The 20,688-nt window shown below is 44.3% G+C and overlaps 1 protein-coding gene across 1 annotated transcript in view; it reads right to left on the reverse strand.

Annotated features, from left to right (window-relative positions):
* The window catches only part of CCKBR (cholecystokinin B receptor), a 103,475-nt gene that overhangs the window by 24,727 nt on the left and 58,060 nt on the right, over positions 1-20,688 (reverse strand). The window contains 1 exon segment of the mRNA XM_056552624.1: positions 354-602. Coding sequence (XP_056408599.1) covers positions 354-602 — 249 coding nt within the window.

A 20,688-nucleotide genomic window follows, 5' to 3' on the forward strand; every position in this document is an offset into this window, starting at 1 on the left:
TATCATCTCAGGGCTCTGAATTATCATCTCAGGGCTCTGTATTATCATCTCAGGGCTCTGTATTATCATCTCAGGGCTCTGTATTATCATCTCAGGGCTCTGTATTATCATCTCAGGGCTCTGAATTATCATCTCAGGGCTCTGTATTATCATCTCAGGGTCTGAATTATTATCCTAGGACTCTGAAGTCTTATCTCTGGCTCTAAAGTCTTATCTCTAGGACTGAATTATTATCTCTAGGACTGAATTATTATCTCTAGGACTGAATTATTATCTCAGGGAAAGAATTATTATCCCAGGGCTCTGAATTACAATCTCGAGGACAGAATTATTATCCTGCCCAGAATCCTTACCCATGAAGTAAGCAGCGGTCTTACAGATGACCTCTCCAAAGATGAAGTTCCCCATAAGATTGGGGATTAGGGTGAACGGCATGCAGAGCAGAGACACCATGATGTCACTAACAGCCAGAGAGAGCAGAAAGCAGTTAGTGATGGTGCGGAGACGCTTGTTCATCACCAGCACGATAATGATGAGAGTGTTCCCGAAGACGCTGAGGAGGAAGATGACGCAGTACAGTAGGATCCGCACCCAGTTCAGATCTGAAAGGGAAAAAACTGCTGTCAGTACAAACATCCTGATCCTGTCATGTAGTCACCTCCAGAGCTGCACTCACTATTCTGCTGTTACATCATGTCTTATCCCCCAGAGCTGCACTCACTATTCTGCTGTTACATCATGTCTTATCCTGCAGAGCTGCACTCACTATTCTGCTGTTACATCATGTCCAGTCACCTCCAGAGCTGCACTCACTATTCTGCTGTTACATCATGTCTTATCCCCCAGAGCTGCACTCACTATTCTGCTGTTACATCATGTCTTATCCCCCAGAGCTGCACTCACTATTCTGCTGTTACATCATGTCCAGTCACCTCCAGAGCTGCACTCACTATTCTGCTGTTACATCATGTCCAGTCACCTCCAGAGCTGCACTCACTATTCTGCTGTTACATCATGTCCAGTCACCTCCAGAGCTGCACTCACTATTCTGCTGTTACATCATGTCTTATCCCCCAGAGCTGCACTCACTATTCTGCTGTTACATCATGTCCAGTCATCTCCAGAGCTGCACTCACTATTCTGCTGTTACATAATGTCTTATCCTGCAGAGCTGCACTCACTATTCTGCTGTTACATCATGTCCAGTCACCTCCAGAGCTGCACTCACTATTCTGCTGTTACATCATGTCTTGTCCTCCAGAGCTGCACTCACTATTCTGCTGTTACATCATGTCTTATCCCCCAGAGCTGCACTCACTATTCTGCTGTTACATCATGTCTTATCCCCCAGAGTTGCACTCACTATTCTGCTGTTACATCATGTCTTATCCTCCAGAGCTGCACTCACTCTTCTGCTGTTACATCATGTCCTATCCTCCAGAGCTGCACTCACTATTCTGCTGTTACATCATGTCTTATCCCCCAGAGCTGCACTCACTATTCTGCCGTTACATCATGTCTTATCCTCCAGAGCTGCACTCACTATTCTGCTGTTACATCATGTCTTATCCCCCAGAGCTGCACTCACTATTCTGCTGTTACATCATGTCTTATCCTCCAGAGCTGCACTCACTCTTCTGCTGTTACATCATGTCCTATCCTCCAGAGCTGCACTCACTATTCTGCTGTTACATCATGTCTTATCCCCCAGAGCTGCACTCACTATTCTGCTGTTACATCATGTCTTATCCTCCAGAGCTGCACTCACTATTCTGCTGTTACATCATGTCTTATCCCCCAGAACTGCACTCACTATTCTGCTGTTACATCATGTCCAGTCACCTCCAGAGCTGCACTCACTATTCTGCTGTTACATCATGTATTATCCCCCAGAGCTGCACTCACTATTCTGCTGTTACATCATGTCTTATCATCCAGAGCTGCACTCACTATTCTGCTGTTATATACAAGTCTTATCCGCCAGAGCTGCACTCACTATTCTGCTGTTACATCATGTCTTATCCTCCAGAGCTGCACTCACTATTCTGCTGTTACATCATGTCTTATCCTCCAGAGCTGCACTCACTATTCTGCTGTTACATCATGTCTTATCCCCCAGAGCTGCACTCACTATTCTGCTGTTACATCATGTCTTATCCTCCAGAGCTGCACTCACTATTCTGCTGTTACATCATGTCTTGTCCTCCAGAGCTGCACTCACTATTCTGCTGTTACATCATGTCTTATCCCCCAGAGCTGTACTCACTATTCTGTTGTTACACCATGTCTTATCCTCCAGAGCTGCACTCACTATTCTGCTGTTACATCATGTCTTATCCCCCAGAGCTGCACTCACTATTCTGCTGTTACATCATGTCCAGTCACCTCAAGAGTTGCACTCACTATTCTGCTGTTACATCATGTCTTATCCCTCAGAGCTGCACTCACTATTCTGCTGTTACATCATGTCTTATCATCCAGAGCTGCACTCACTATTCTGCTGTTACATCATGTCTTATCCTCCAGAGCTGCACTCACTATTCTGCTGTTACATCATGTCTTATCCCCCAGAGCTGCACTCACTATTCTGCTGTTACATCATGTCTTATCCTCCAGAGCTGCACTCACTCTTCTGCTGTTACATCATGTCCTATCCTCCAGAGCTGCACTCACTATTCTGCTGTTACATCATGTCTTATCCCCCAGAGCTGCACTCACTATTCTGCTGTTACATCATGTCTTATCCTCAAGAGCTGCACTCACTATTCTGCTGTTACATCATGTCTTATCCCCCAGAGCTGCACTCACTATTCTGCTGTTACATCATGTCCAGTCACCTCAAGAGTTGCACTCACTATTCTGCTGTTACATCATGTCTTATCCCTCAGAGCTGCACTCACTATTCTGCTGTTACATCATGTCTTATCATCCAGAGCTGCACTCACTATTCTGCTGTTATATACATGTCTTATCCCCCAGAGCTGCACTCACTATTCTGCTGTTACATCATGTCTTATCCTCCAGAGCTGCACTCACTGTTCTGCTGTTACATCCTGTCTTATCCTCCAGAGCTGCACTCACTATTATGCTGTTACATCATGTCTTATCCTCCAGAGCTGCACTCACTGTTCTGCTGTTACATCATGTCTTATCCTCCAGAGCTGCACTCACTATTCGGCTGTTACATCATGTCTTATCCTCCAGAGCTGCACTCACTGTTCTGCTGTTACATCATGTCTTATCCTCCAGAGCTGCACTCACTGTTCTGCTGTTACATCATGTCGTATCCTCCAGAGCTGCACTCACTATTCGGCTGTTACATCATGTCTTATCCTCCAGAGCTGCACTCACTATTCTGCTGTTACATCATGTCTTATCCTCCAGAGCTGCACTCACTATTCTGCTGTTACATCACGTCTTATCCTCCAGAGCTGCACTCACTATTCTGCTGTTACATCATGTCTTATCCCCCAGAGCTGCATTCACTATTCTGCTGTTACATCACGTCTTATCCTCCAGAGCTGCACTCACTCTTCTGCTGTTACACCATGTCTTATCCCCCAGAGCTGCACTCACTATTCCGCTGTTACATCATGTCTTATCCTCCAGAGCTGCACTCACTATTCTGCTGTTACACCATGTCTAATCCTCCAGAGCTGCACTCACTATTCTGCTGTTACATCATGTCTTATACTTCAGAGCTGCACTCACTATTCTGCTGTTACATCATGTCTTATCCCCCAGAGCTGTACTCACTATTCTGCTGTTACATCATGTCCAGTCACCTCCAGAGCTGCACTCACTATTCTGCTGTTACATCATGTCTTATCCTCCAGAGCTGCACTCACTATTCTGCTGTTACATCATGTCCTATACTTCAGACATGTATATGTTTCCTGTAATGTTGGCAGTGTGTGGCCCCGGGCCCCTGTATACATTTCCCTCTGACCCCCGCCCTGCTGTCCCTCGGCCCCTGTATTTCTGTGTTGTATCTTTTATTAATCCAGAAGAGAAGACAAATCCTCTGTGTGTAGATAATCCTCTAATATCCTGCTGTTCATAGCTGTCATATTCTCCATCCAGATCTGAGGCAGACGAAGGGTCTATCATGTGACACAATCACATGACCATAATCACACAAGGTGTCCAGTCAGGAAGGGCCCCACAGCCATGAGGTCACCTCTCATAATCATGACATCACAGCCATTATAATCATGACATCACAGCCATTATAATCATGACATCACAGCCATTATAATCATTACATCACAGCCATTATAATCATGACATCACAGCCATTATAATCATTACATCACAGCCATTATAATCATGACATCACAGCCATTATAATCATTACATCACAGCCATTATAATCATGACATCACAGCCATGAGGTCACCTCTCATATTCATGACATCACAGCCATTATAATCATTACATCACAGCCATGAGGTCACCTCTCATAATCATGACATCACAGCCATTATAATCATTACATCACAGCCATGAGGTCACCTCTCATAATCATTACATCACAGCCATGAGGTCACCTCTCATAATCATGACATCACAGCCATTATAATCATTACATCACAGCCATGAGGTCACCTCTCATATTCATGACATCACAGCCATTATAATCATGACATCACAGCCATTATAATCATGACATCACAGCCATGAGGTCACCTCTCATAATCATTACATCACAGCCATGAGGTCACCTCTCATAATCATGACATCACAGCCATTATAATCATTACATCACAGCCATGAGGTCACCTCTCATATTCATGACATCACAGCCATTATAATCATGACATCACAGCCATTATAATCATTACATCACAGCCATGAGGTCACCTCTCATATTCATGACATCACAGCCATTATAATCATTACATCACAGCCATTATAATCATTACATCACAGCCATTATAATCATTACATCACAGCCATTATAATCATTACATCACAGCCATTATAATCATTACATCACAGCCATGAGGTCACCTCTCATAATCATGACATCACAGCCATTATAATCATTACATCACAGCCATTATAATCATGACATCACAGCCATTATAATCATTACATCACAGCCATTATAATCATTACATCACAGCCATTATAATCATTACATCACAGCCATTATAATCATTACATCACAGCCATTATAATCATTACATCACAGCCATGAGGTCACCTCTCATAATCATGACATCACAGCCATTATAATCATGACATCACAGCCATTATAATCATGACATCACAGCCATTATAATCATGACATCACAGCCATTATATTCATTACATCACAACCATGAGGTCACCTCTCATAATCATTACATCACAGCCATGAGGTCACCTCTCATAATCATTACATCACAGCCATTATAATCATTACATCACAGCCATGAGGTCACCTCTAATAATCATTACATCACAGCCATTATAATCATTACATCACAGCCATGAGGTCACCTCTCATAATCATTACATCACAGCCATTATAATCATTACATCACAGCCATGAGGTCACCTCTCATAATCATTACATCACAGCCATTATAATCATTACATCACAGCCACGAGGTCACCTCTCATAATCATTACATCACAGCCATTATAATCATTACATCACAACCATTATAATCATTACATCACAGCCATTATAATCATTACATCACAGCCATTATAATCATTACATCACAGCCATTATAATCATTACATCACAACCATGAGGTCACCTCTCATATTCATTACATCACAGCCATTATAATCATTACATCACAGCCATGAGGTCACCTCTCATAATCATTACATCACAGCCATTATAATCATTACATCACAGCCATTATAATCATTACATCACAGCCATGAGGTCACCTCTCATAATCATTACATCACAGCCATGAGGTCACCTCTCATAATCATTACATCACAGCCATGAGGTCACCTCTCATAATCATTACATCACAGCCATTATAATCATTACATCACAGCCATGAGGTCACCTCTCATATTCATTACATCACAGCCATTATAATCATTACATCACAGCCATTATAATCATTACATCACAACCATGAGGTCACCTCTCATAATCATGACATCACAGCCATTATAATCATTACATCACAGCCATGAGGTCACCTCTCATAATCATGACATCACAGCCATTATAATCATGACATCAAAGCCATTATAATCATTACATCACAGCCATGAGGTCACCTCTCATAATCATTACATCACAGCCATGAGGTCACCTCTCATAATCATGACATCACAGCCATTATAATCATTACATCACAGCCATGAGGTCACCTCTCATAATCATTACATCACAGCCATTATAATCATTACATCACAGCCATTAGGTCACCTCTCATAATCATGACATCACAGCCATTATAATCATTACATCACAGCCATGAGGTCACCTCTCATAATCATTACATCACAGCCATTATAATCATTACATCACAGCCATGAGGTCACCTCTCATAATCATTACATCACAGCCATTATAATCATTACATCACAGCCATGAAGTCACCTCTCATAATCATTACATCACAGCCATTATAATCATTACATCACAGCCATTATAATCATTACATCACAACCATTATAATCATTACATCACAGCCATGAGGTCACCTCTCATAATCATGACATCACAGCCATTATAATCATTACATCACAGCCATGAGGTCACCTCTCATAATCATTACATCACAGCCATGAGGTCACCTCTCATAATCATGACATCACAGCCATTATAATCATTACATCACAGCCATGAGGTCACCTCTCATAATCATTACATCACAGCCATTATAATCATTACATCACAGCCATGAGGTCACCTCTCATATTCATGACATCACAGCCATTATAATCATTACATCACAGCCATTATAATCATTACATCACAGCCATGAGGTCACCTCTCATAATCATTACATCACAGCCATTATAATCATTACATCACAGCCATGCGGTCACCTCTCATAATCATGACATCACAGCCATTATAATCATTACATCACAGCCATGATAATCATTACATCACAGCCATGCGGTCACCTCTCATAATCATTACATCACAGCCATGAGGTCACCTCTCATAATCATTACATCGCAGCCATTATAATCATTACATCACAGCCATAAGGTCACCTCTCATAATCATTACATCACAGCCATGCGGTCACCTCTCATAATCATTACATCACAGCCATTATAATCATTACATCACAGCCATGAGGTCACCTCTCATAATCATTACATCACAGCCATTATAATCATTACATCACAGCCATGAGGTCACCTCTCATAATCATGACATCACAGCCATTATAATCATTACATCACAGCCATGAGGTCACCTCTCATAATCATGACATCACAGCCATTATAATCATTACATCACAGCCATGAGGTCACCTCTCATAATCATGACATCACAGCCATTATAATCATTACATCACAGCCATGAGGTCACCTCTCATAATCATGACATCACAGCCATTATAATCATTACATCACAGCCATGAGGTCACCTCTCATAATCATGACATCACAGCCATTATAATCATTACATCACAGCCATGATAATCATTACATCACAGCCATGAGGTCACCTCTCATAATCATTACATCACAGCCATGAGGTGACCTCTCATAATCATTACATCACAGCCATATTCATGACATCACAGCCAGGTCACATGATCCCATGACCTTATACGCCCACATTACACCGTAGACAGGTGCAGGAGACTCCGGCCTCCAGTTTATCCTGGTTGTAATCTTGTTGTTTCAGAACAAACATTTGTTGCGCGTCACGAATCACTTGAGGATGACCCCGGTGAATGTGTCGCACCGTGGACGCTGAGGACACGACATGCCCCTCCCCCCCCCCCCCCAGCCTCACAGACATAACAATCTGTGTGGAGAGTAGAGAAAATCCACTGCTGCTACAACTACAACTACCAGCAGGAATATGGAGAACTCTCCGGGGATCTCTGGAATAGTGTGACCACTGGGCCACCGTGGATATTATTAACCCATTACATACCCAGTTATGGCCACCAGAAGAGTTGGTGATGCTTCGTACACATGTAGCATTAAGAATAAAGGAACGTTGTGGTCACGTGTGATATCAGGACCCATTGACTTTCTGAACTCTGTCTGGCATTGAGTAGCATGCACAATAATTGTAGATGTTTAAGGGCATTTATCAATGGGGTATTTTGTAGTGGAGTTCCTCTTTATATAGATACTCCGCCCCTAGACATCTTATCCCCTATCCAAAGGATAGGGATAAGATGTCTAATTGTGGGGGTTCTGCCGCTGGGGACCCCCACGATCTTGGCTTTGGCACCTTAGACATCCGGTGCACAGAGCGAACTTTGCTCCGTGCAGGATGACTGGCGATGCGGGGTGGAGGCTCGTGACGTCACGGCCACGCCCCCTCAATGCAATTCTATGGGAGGAGGCATCACACCCCCACCCTTAGACTTACACTGAGGGGGCGTGGCCATGGCGTCACGAGCGGGGCATGGCCATGAAGTCACAAGCCTTCGGCACTGCATCCCCAGTCATCCGGCACGGAACGTGCTGCAGCTGAGATCGCGGGGGTCACCAACGCCGGGACCCCCGTGATCAGAAATCTTAACCCCTTTCCTTTGGATAGGGGATAAGATATCTTGGGTGGAGTACCCCTTTAAGGGCATTAATCAATGTTCTTTTTGGTTTTGGAGTTCCTCTTTAAGCTCCTCTTAGGTCAACCAGAGGATCGACCATACTCTCAATATCCTGCTGGCTCAGGTTGGGATGAAGAGTCTGCAAGGATAAAAATGGAGTAACATAGTAATGTAGATTGGCCTTTTCCTCATCCTCCTCCACCATTACACCCAGATTATTTATTAAGGGGCCGACATTTTCAGCTTCCAGTTTCTAATGATTTATGTAGGTGAAGAATGTTTTTGGGTTCTTTCTTCTTTCTATGGCAATCGTTCTCTCTGTTACAATTTTTCCTGGTTTTATTTAATTTTCCTTTCCTTATAATTTTTTACATTTCTGCACTACTCTCTAGTCTGAACGCTTTCCTCTTCAGAGTAATAATATTGCCCTCTTTTCCTATCACTATTCATGTGCTCGTCTCCCGTTTTCTATTTGCACATTCTATTAGCTTCTCCATTCCAAATAAATCGGCAGATTCTGACTATTCTTCTCGTGTTCCTAATAAAAGGACAAATTATCAATTACCAAGATCCACAAAGAAATCCCATCATTTCAGGAGCTCTGGTTCAGCTTCACTGCTCTGTAATAACCCTTCGGTAACGTGACAGGGATGGAATTACCAAGCAGTCGTCATTGTCGGGGAGCAACATGGGAGGATGATCCATCATGGAGAATCAGTCCATCAATAAGCAAGGGGGGGGCGACCATTAGTATTCAGAAATATATAACATATTGGTTTTCACTAACTACTTACCAAATAACATTAACCAAACTGATGTGATCAGTGTCTATAGAACAGATATAGGATGAAGGTGATAAGTGATCAGTCTATAGATCAGATAGAGGATGAAGGTGATAAGTGATCAGTGTCTATAGATCAGATATAGGATGAAGGTGATCAATGTCTATAGATCAGATATAGGATGAAGGTGATCAGTGTCTATAGATCAGATATAGGATGAAGGTGATCAGTGTCTATAGATCAGATATAGGATGAAGGTGATAAGTGATCAGTGTCTATAGATCAGATATAGGATGAAGGTGATAAGTGATCAGTCTATAGATCAGATATAGGATGAAGGTGATAAGTGATCAGTGTCTATAGATCAGATATAGGATGAAGGTGATCAATGTCTATAGATCAGATATAGGATGAAGGTGATCAGTGTCTATAGATCAGATATAGGATGAAGGTGATCAGTGTCTATAGATCAGATATAGGATGAAGGTGATCAGTGTCTATAGATCAGATATAGGATGAAGGTGATAAGTGATCAGTGTCTATAGATCAGATATAGGATGAAGGTGATCAGTGTCTATAGATCAGATATAGGATGAAGGTGATCAGTGTCTATAGATCAGATATAGGATGATGGTGATCAGTGATCAGTGTCTATAGATCAGATATAGGATGAAGGTTATCAGTGTCTATAGATCAGATATAGGATGGTGATCAGTGATCAGTTTATAGATCAGATATAGGATGAAGGTGATCAGTGTCTATAGATCAGATATAGGATGAAGGTGATAAGTGATCAGTGTCTATAGATCAGATATAGGATGAAGGTGATCAGTGTCTATAGATCAGATATAGGAAGAAGGTGATCAGTGTCTATAGATCAGATATAGGATGATGGTGATCAGTGATCAGTGTCTATAGATCAGATATAGGATGAAGGTGATCAGTGTCTATAGATCAGGTATAGGATGAAGGTGATCAGTGTCTATAGATCAGATATAGGATGAAGGTGATCAGTGTCTATAGATCAGATATAGGATGAAGGTGATAAGTGATCAGTGTCTATAGATCAGATATAGGATGAAGGTGATCAGTGTCTATAGATCAGATATAGGATGGTGATCAGTGATCAGTTTATAGATCAGATATAGGATGGTGATCAGTGATCAGTTTATAGATCAGATATAGGATGAAGGTGATCAGTGATCCGTTTATAGATCAGATATAGGATGGTGATCAGTGATCAGTTTATAGATCAGATATAGGATGAAGGTGATCAGTGATCCGTTTATAGATCAGATATAGGATGGTGATCAGTGATCAGTTTATAGATCAGATATAGGATGGTGATCAGTGATCAGTTTATAGATCAGTTACTATTAGGATGTGATGTTCCTGAGGTGCAGATATGAGAACACCGGTAGCATTCACTGCACAACAATAGGAGTTACAACCATATTAACCTGCACAACCACCAAACACCGCACAGTCATAATGACACAATGGACACAAGTCACTGATGTATATATATATATATATATCCAGGAATGAAGTGATGATTGGCGCTGCTGATACATCCGCTATAATGGAAGGGACGTCACACGGAGCTGGCACATTCTATTCTATAAATTATTACGTTTTATTACAATATAGTAAAGACTGAAAGCGATGTGAAAGGGTCTCTTATTACTCGCACTAGAAGTAATCTTCATCTAGGGAGCAAAGACTCCTGGGAAATCAAGGTGCAGGCGGCTGCCCTAGAGCGATGACCGTCAAGTCAGCAAAGACATTTATAGATGTCATAAATGAGACAGGTATCCCTGACATTATTCACAGCTGTATATACTCCAGTCCGGAGCAGGTCTATACATCACCAATGACTTCTATATTCCTAATATGTCATGGCGTCCTATGATGAGATCTGCTGAGCCACATAGAGACCACGCAGGATCCATCTCTTCTTAGGCTCCTCCAAGGCTTCTTTACACAAAATGTATCATAAAAGAGACGCCACCGGCAGATCCTCAATGTAGTGGGAGCCGATCTATAGACAGTCCTCCTTGTATCCAGCAAAAGCCGACCTACTGACAGATCTTCTTGTGTGTGGGGGAGCTGAGCCATCAACAGATCTCCTTGTACGTGACCCATCAACAGATCCGACTAACTGACAAGACATCCTTGTATGCAGTGGGAGCCAACCTAATGACAGATCTTGTATGTGTGGGGGACCCGACTCATTAACAGATTTTCAGGTATGTTGTGAAAGCCAATCTTTCAGCAGATCTCTTTATATGCAATGAAAGCTGACCTACTAACAGATCTCCATCTTGTATCAGGTGGAGCCAACCCTTTAAACCAACTCCCTGTATGCGGTGGGAGCCAACCCACTGACAGATTTCCTTGTATGTGGTGGTAGTTAACCCATCGACAAATCTCCTTATATATTTGGTGGGCCGACCCATTTATAGATCTATTTGTATTTGGTGGGCCGACCCATTAATAGATCTCCTTGTATGTAACTGGCGTAGATCCATCAACAGTTCTCCTTCTATGTCATGGGAGCTGATCCATCAACAGATCTCCTTGTATATGGTGGGAACTGACCCACTGACAGATCTTCTTGTATGGTGTGGTAGTTAATCCTTCAACAGACCTCCTTGTGTGTGGTTGAAAGCCGACAAACTGACAGATCTCCCCTTATGTGGGGGAGGGGCAATTCATCGATAGATCTCCTTGTGTGTGGTGGCAGCTATCCCATCAACAGGTCTTTTTGCATGCAGTGATACTTAACCCACTGACAAGATCTCCTGGTATGTCATGAGAGCAAACCCATTGAAAGATCTTGTGATATGTGGTGAAAGCAAACGCTTTGATAGGTCTCTTTGTATGCAGCGAAAGCCGACCCACTGACAGATCTCCTTGTATAATTTGGAAGCCGGCACATTGACAGATCTTATATGCTATGGAAGTTGACCCATTAAAACATCTCCATGTATGTCGTGAAAGGTAAGGCGGAAGATAACACATCGACAGACTAACCAATAGATCTCCTTGTATGTGGTTGGAAACAGATTCATCAAGAGATCTCCATATATATAGTGGGATCCAACCCATCAAGAGATCTCCTTGTATATAGTGGGATCCGACCAATCAAGAGATCTCCTTGTATATAGTGGGATCCAACCAATCAAGAGATCTCCTTGTATATAGTGGGATCCGACCCATCAAGAGATCTCCTTATATATAGTGGGATCCGATTCATCAACAGATCTCCTTGTGTATGGTGGGAGCCAACCTATCAACATATCTCCTTGTGTATGGTGGGAGCCAACCTATCAACAGATCTCCTTGTGTATGGTGGGAGCCAAACCATCAACAGATCTCCTTGTATATAGTGGGATCTGATTCATCAACAGATCTCCTTGTATAGAGTGGGTTCCGATTCATCAACAGATCTCCTTGTATATAGTGGGATCCAATTCATCAACAGATCTCCTTGTGTATGGTGGGAGCCGACCCATCAACAGATCTCCTTATATATAGTGGGATCCAACCCATCAACAGATCTACTTGTATAAAGTGGGATCCAACCCATCAACAGATCTCCTTGTATATAGTGGGATTCAACCCACCAACAGATCTCCTTGTATATAGTGTGATCCAACCCATCAACAGATCTCCTTGTGTATGGTGGGAGCTGACCTATCAACAGATCTCCTTGTATATAGTGGGATCCAACCCATCAACAGATCTCCTTGTATATAGTGGGATCCAACCCATCAACAGATCTCCTTGTGTATAGTGGGAGCCGACCCATCAACAGATCTCCTTGTATATAGCGGGATCCGAATCATCAAGAGATCTCCTTATATATAGTGGGATCCGACCCATCAAGAGATCTCCTTGTATATAGTGGGATCTGATTCATCAACAGATCTCCTTGTATATAGTGGGATCCAATTCATCAACAGATCTCCTTGTGTGTGGTGGGATCCGATTCATCAACAGATCTCATTGTCTATAGTGGGATCCGATTCATCAACAGATCTCCTTGTGTGTGGTGGGATCCGATTCATCAAAAGATCTCCTTGTATATAGTGGGATCCGATTCCTCAACAGATCTCCTTGTGTGTGGTTGGATCTGAGTCATCAACAGATCTCCTTGTGTGTGGTGGGATCTGAGTCATCAACAGATCTCCTTGTGTGTGGTGGGATCTGAGTCATCAACAGATCTCCTTGTACATAGTAGGATCCGACCCATCAAGAGATCTCCTTGTATATAGTGGGATCCGACCCATCAAGAGATCTCCTTGTGTATAGTGGGATCCGATTCATCAACAGATCTCCTTGTATATAGTGGGATCTGATTCATCAACAGATCTCCTTGTATATAGTGGGATCCGATTCATCAAGAGATCTCCTTTTGTATAGTGGGATCCGATTCATCAACAGATCTCCTTGTATATAGTGGGATCCGATTCATCAACAGATCTCCTTGTATATAGTGGGATCTGATTCATCAACAGATCTCCTTGTATATAGTGGGATCTGATTCATCAACAGATCTCCTTGTGTGTGGTGGGATCCGATTCAACAACAGATCTCCTTGTGTATAGTGGGATCCGATTCATCAACATATCTCCTTGTATATAGTGGGATCTAATTCATCAACAGATCTCCTTGTGTGTGGTGGGATCCGATTCATCAACAGATCTCCTTGTATATAGTGGGATCCGATTCCTCAACAGATCTCCTTGTGTGTGGTGGGATCCGATTCATCAACAGATCTCCTTGTATATAGTGGGATCCGATTCATCAACAGATCTCCTTGTATATAGTGCGATCCGATTCATCAACAGATCTCCTTGTATATAGTGTGATTCAACCCACCAACAGATCTCCTTGTATATAGTGTGATCCAACCCATCAACAGATCTCCTTGTATATAGTGTGATCCAACCCATCAACAGGTCTCCTTGTATATAGTGGGATCCGACCCATCAAGAGATCTCCTTGTGTATAGTGGGATCCAATTCATCAAGAGATCTTCTTGTGTATAGTGGGATCCGATTCATCAACAGATCTCCTTGTGTGTGGTTGGATCCGATTCATCAACAGATCTCCTTGTGTGTGGTGGGATCCGATTCATCAACAGATCTCCTTGTGTGTGGTGGGATTGATCTAGATGCTGAACGATGTTATACATATTCATCTTATATGTCGTGTTACAGTTGTTACAGGTATTCTGGTCCAATAATATGATCTCGTTCTTCCATTCTCCGACACTTCGTTAGTGTTGACGATATATTTGCTGATGGTGTTCATACATTTTCTGTATTGTGGCGTTATTTACTAGCTGTTCCTTCTAAGAATACATCATCTTGTTCTAGGTGAAAACGATGTTTTTTTGGAGTAAATTACAGCCAGGGAAACAACAGATCAGAAAAAATGTATAAAAACTCTGTATAAAAGACAGAGCGACATGCTTTTCATCTACATCTAAAATAAAGGGCTATAAAACGTGACGCCAGAACCCAGGACATAATGGAATCACACGCCACAATGCCTGGCCACCAGCTCCCCACGTTCTCTCCCGTGGATGGTTTCCCTGGATTAGTGACGCGCACATCGCTCCGCCACCTCCATACATCTGACCGCTCTGTTTGTTGTAGCTCTAGGCAGTGTCCATGATGAACTTCAATGAAGTGGGATAAAAATGTCCCCACAGTGAACTCTGGATGGGGCTTCAGTGTTTGGGAGATGTTGGCGTTCTTCTCGCTCCCGGCAATATACACAAGAATTCGCGCTTTGATCAAACTTACAGCTGAGAAGGAAAGCGCTGGGTACAGTACTGAAATGTTCATGAATTAGTAATTACCCAAAAAATCCACTAAATCCCGTCCGTCCTGCATCACAGCCAAGATCTGCTGGAAGAACCTGGAAGCCGAAGTGAGATTTGGTTCAGAGGAAACTCATTAATTTACTTTCTGAGTCACTGTGTACATACATTACTGATCCTGTACTGATCCTGAGTTATATCCTGTAAATCTTTTTTATTAGAAAAATGTAAATCATTACAAACACAAAACCAGCACAACTTTGCCATAACTGAAAACAACAACATAAAATAACATAAACCCAAACTTTACATTTCAAATAAAAGAACATAAATCCTGCCTAAGAAATCCCTAGAAAATACTAGAATACTAAAAAATACTAAAATACTAGAAACGCACCTTACATAACCAAATATCTAACAACACTCACATACATACTCAACTTGCATTACCAAAAAAGAAACATAAAAATAGCACTATTTAGCTGTAACTCAAAAACACCCAAACTTGGGAAAACACACACAACAAGGACTCCCACTACACCCCATTAATTTAATATACCGTATTTATCGGCGTATAACACTTTTTAGGCTAAAATTTTTAGCCTAAAGTCTATGTGCGTGTTATACGCCGATACACCCCTAGGAAAGGCAGGGGGAGAGAGGCCGTTGCTGCCCGCTTCTCTCCCCCTGCCTTTCCTGGGGTCTAGAGCCCTGCTGCCGGCCCTTCTCTCCCCCTGGCTATCGGCGCCGCTGACCGTTCTGTCCCCCTGACTATCGGTGCCGGCGCCCCATTGCCGGCGCCGATAGCCAGGGGGAGAGAAGCGGCGCCGACAGCCAGGGGGAGAGAAGGGGCAGCGGCACCCATTGCTGGCGCCGCTGCCCCGTTGCCTCCCCCCATCCCCGGTGACATAATTACCTGTTGCCGGGGTCGGGTCCGCGCTGCTTCAGGCCTCCGGCGTGCGTCCCCTGCGTCATTGCTATGCGCTGCACGGCGCGGGCATGACGTCAGTGCGCTGCGCTGTGCAGCGCATAGCAACGACGCAGGGGACGCACGCCGGAGGCCTGAAGCAGCGCGGACCCGACCCCGGCAACAGGTAATTATGCCACCGGGGATGGGGGGAGGCAACGGGGCAGCGGCGCCGGCAATGGGTGCCGCTGCCCCTTCTCTCCCCCTGGCTGTCGGCGCCGCTTCTCTCCCCCTGGCTATCGGGGGGGACAGAACGGTCAGCGGCGCCGATAGCCAGGGGGAGAGAAGGGCCGGCAGCAGGGCTCTAGACCCCAGGAAAGGAAGGGGGAGAGAAGCGGGCAGCGACGGCCTCTCTCCCCCTGCCTTTCCTGGGGGTGTATTGGGGTATACACGCGCACACACGCACCCTCATTTTACCATGGATATTTGGGTAAAAACTTTTTTTACCCAAATATCCTTGGTAAAATGAGGGTGCGTGTTATAGGCCGGTGCGTGGTATACCCCGATAAATACGGTATATATGTATATATACACATACTTTTTTTTTTTCCTAATTGCTTTTTAAGAAAGAAAATTAAATCTATAACTCAAAAACACCAAAACTTGGTGAAAAGAAGACCTAGACCAAAGAAAAACGAAATCCACTACAGGATATAAAAATACCAAAGAAAAATGACTACAAAAATAACAACTGGTTCGATTGCCATAATATAAGATAAACAAAATTATAACATATTATACATATAAACTATATACACTATATACACCTAAATATACAGAAAACACACCTACAAATACAATAAAACAACCTACACTAAACTGTCCCTTCACCCACACCACCCGCCCTCCTGTACATGGGTCAGAGTCCATAGAGTTCATAGTCCTCAATGTCCAGTCCATAACTGACCCATGCCAGGTCCACCAAAACAAACCACCACCACTACCCACAAATACACCCTCCCAACCTAGAACTCCTCCCAACCAACTTTATCATTATCAGCATTATAATATACATAAACAAACAATACAACCCACTTTAGGCCCAAGTTCGGTGCCTGTAATCCCTTCATAACCATAACATCTGAAAACAAAACAAAAAGCTATGGTGCACATGCATTAGCCCACCACCAGGAAGAAGGATGGCAATCCTGATACATACAAAATTTATATTCTTTCCCTAACTGCACCCTACCTCTCTCCCTACCATTATCCCTAAAAATAAACTGTCCCTACTATCACCCTAACCCTGTCCCAACATCACTGTCCCTAACCAAAACAAGGGTACTCTACCCAAAAGGTCTAGTACCTAGGGCTCATCAAAAGAAAACCCTCTCCATAGGAGAGAAGCCCTATTGTTACCAAGACTGCCATACTCCAAAGACCTGATCTTCCCGAGGTCACCGGTGAAATTCCTACAGACCTCCACCTCGGAGAGGACTTTCCGCTGTGTAGACACTAAACACCGTGCATTCCACGTGTAGTATCTAACCACTAAACTGACTAAGAATAAAGTGTCCCGATCACGGCCACCCAGGGTCCTGAATGCCCCATAAGCCCACTCCGGATAGGTAAGGCCGGCAAGTTGACTCCAGCTGATGGAAGCGCCCACCCGGTTGTAGACCCCTATGTTAAAGGGACAATGAAGCAGGAAATGGTCCATGCTTTCCAGCATGTCCCCGCACTCTTCTCGGGAACATCCCCGGTCATCAGATCTCCTACACTTAAATTGTCCCTCACATATAGCTTCCCCTGAAAGCAGCGCCAGGCCAACTCCCAGAACTTCTAGGGGATCCTTTTCATGTTTAAAAGATACAACCCCACCCTCAGATCCCGACCTGGGCAGTCCCTGAGCGCCAGAGGCTTCTGGAAGTGGGTCAACAGAACCCGTTTGTCAAGGAACTGCCTTGACTGGGTCCTGATCTCCCACACTCCCAGACCCCACCGACGTATCGCCTTCAGAGTCGGGGTAACGTAAGCCGGAAGATATCCATGGGGCGTACGGAGGTCCTTCACTCGCCCTCCTCTCTCCCATTCCTGGAAGAAAGGCCGAAACCACTCCCTGCAGGAGAGTACCCACGGAGGAGCCCTCTCTGACCAGAGGTTTGCAATGTTGGCTTTCAAGAAGGTGTTCGTTAAGAACACCACAGGGTTTACCATAGATAAACCCCCTAGTCTCCTCGTGCGGTACGTAACCTCCCTCTTGACTAGGTTCATCCTGTTCCCCCATAACAGTTGGAAAAACAGGCTGTAGACCCTAGTGTAGTAAGCCTCTGTCAAGATACATACGCTACCCAGATAGATAAACAAGGGGAGCAGGTACGATTTGATCAGGTGTACCCTTTCCCTGAGGGTCATAGACCAACCCTTCCACTGGTCCACCTTCTGAGTGGCAACCTGGAGCTTACCATCCCAGTTTTTGGTGGGATAATCATCCTGGCCAAATGTGATGCCCAGAATTTTTGCTGACTCTTGGGGCCCTGGAAGGGCGTCCGGGAGATCAAACGTGGGATCTCCCCCTCCCAGCCAGAGACTTTCACACTTATCCCGGTTGATCTTAGACCCGGATGCCTCCAAGTAGCGGTCCACCTCCAACATCACCACATCGACCTCCTCTCTCGAGGACACGAAAATGGTGACATCATCAGCATACGCCATCACTCTCTGGGCGACATCCAGCTCTGCCAGACTCATCCCGACTCCACCAACGGCCCACAATCTACCTTCCGGACGAAGGGATCGATTGCGAACACGTATAAATGCAGGCGCAAAGGACAACCCTGAAGGACTCCGGACCCCATCTCAAAAGAGTGGCCAGACCACCCGTTCACCAGAGGAAAACTCTCTGCCCCTGCATACAAGATCTTAAGCCAATTAACAAAAGTACTCAGTAAGCCATATCTCAGGAGGACGGACCAGAGGTACTCGTGGTTCACCCGATCAAATACTTTGGCCTGATCCAGGGACAGCAAGTACCCCTTCCAGAGACCCGCACTACTCCGGTTCACTGCCTCCCTGACACTAAGGACAGCACTTAAGGTGCTTCGGCCTGGAACCGAGCAATGCTGGGCCCCTGAAAGGAGCCGGGGTGCAAACTTCACCAGCCGATTAAACAGTATCTGGGCCAGAAGCTTCCTGTCGGTATTCAGAAGAGCTATGGGACTCCAATTCTCAATATGGCTGGGATCTTTACCCTTTGAGAGAAGAATCAGGGCTGACCTCCTCATTGACTTCGGCAGAGTACCCGAGGAGAGACACTCATTGAATACCTCAGTCAAGAGGGGAGCTAAAGACTCCTTAAAGGTCCTGTACCACTCGGATGTTAAGCCATCCGGACCTGGCGACTTCTTAGGGGCAAGCCCCTCGATAGCCGGTCTCACTTCCTCATTCCTGATTTCTTCTGCCAAAACATCAAGAGAGGGGTCTACCCCTGGCTCAGGAATGGTTTCAGCCAGGAAAGCCGACATCCTGTCTCGATCTAGATCCTTCCTTCCCAAGAGGTACGAGTAGAAGGATCTGACAACCTCCAAGATCCCTGATCTGGACTGATTCAGAGATCCTGTACTCAATCAATCAGTCCTGAAATGACTTTACTACTCACTGACATCTTACAGTTTCTGTAAGGGTCGGGCGAGCGGTACTTCCCAAAATCCCTCTCAAAAACCAAAGATGCGTGTCTATCGTACTGACACCTCATCAGCAAGGATTTCACTCTGGAGATATCCTCTCAGCTACCTCCAGTCGAGACGAGAAGCTCGAGTTTCCTCCTCAGACCCTGATACAAGCGATACCTGTTCAGGGACCTGAGGCTCGAGAGCTGGCGGAAGAACCCCGCAACCCGCTTCTTGAATATCTCCCACCACTCTGACTTACTACTACAAAGGCCCAGTAAAGGTACCTGACTCTGAAGAAAATCCTCAAAGGACTGTCTTATCTCCGCTTCCTCCAGGAGGGACGAATTCAGCTTCCAATAACCTTTACCCATCCGGGGGGTCTCTGAAACATTCAGGGAAAATAAAATCATACACTGATCGGAGAACTCCACCTCAACCACGGACACTGCGGAAGAGACGGCTTCCTCCTTTAAATAAAACCTGTCTATTCTAGACCTGCAGCTACCTCGATGATAGGTGAAACCCTCGTGGCCTGAGGGACTCCGAATGTGGGCATCCTCTAGGCGAGCTTCCCTAACTATACTATTGAGAGCTATGCTATCATAAGCCAAACGATCATTGGAGCCTCTCCTATCTTGGGATCTCGTGACAGTATTGAAATCCCCTCCAAAGATCACCTGTCGGCTTGAAAAAAGAAAGGGCTTAATCCTCATAAAGATATCTTTTCGTCCCCACTTTGTTTGTGGGGCGTAGATGTTAATAAGCCGGAGCT

Source organism: Hyla sarda, unplaced genomic scaffold (assembly GCF_029499605.1).
Source record: "Hyla sarda isolate aHylSar1 unplaced genomic scaffold, aHylSar1.hap1 scaffold_174, whole genome shotgun sequence".
NCBI classification, from domain to species: domain Eukaryota; kingdom Metazoa; phylum Chordata; class Amphibia; order Anura; family Hylidae; genus Hyla; species Hyla sarda.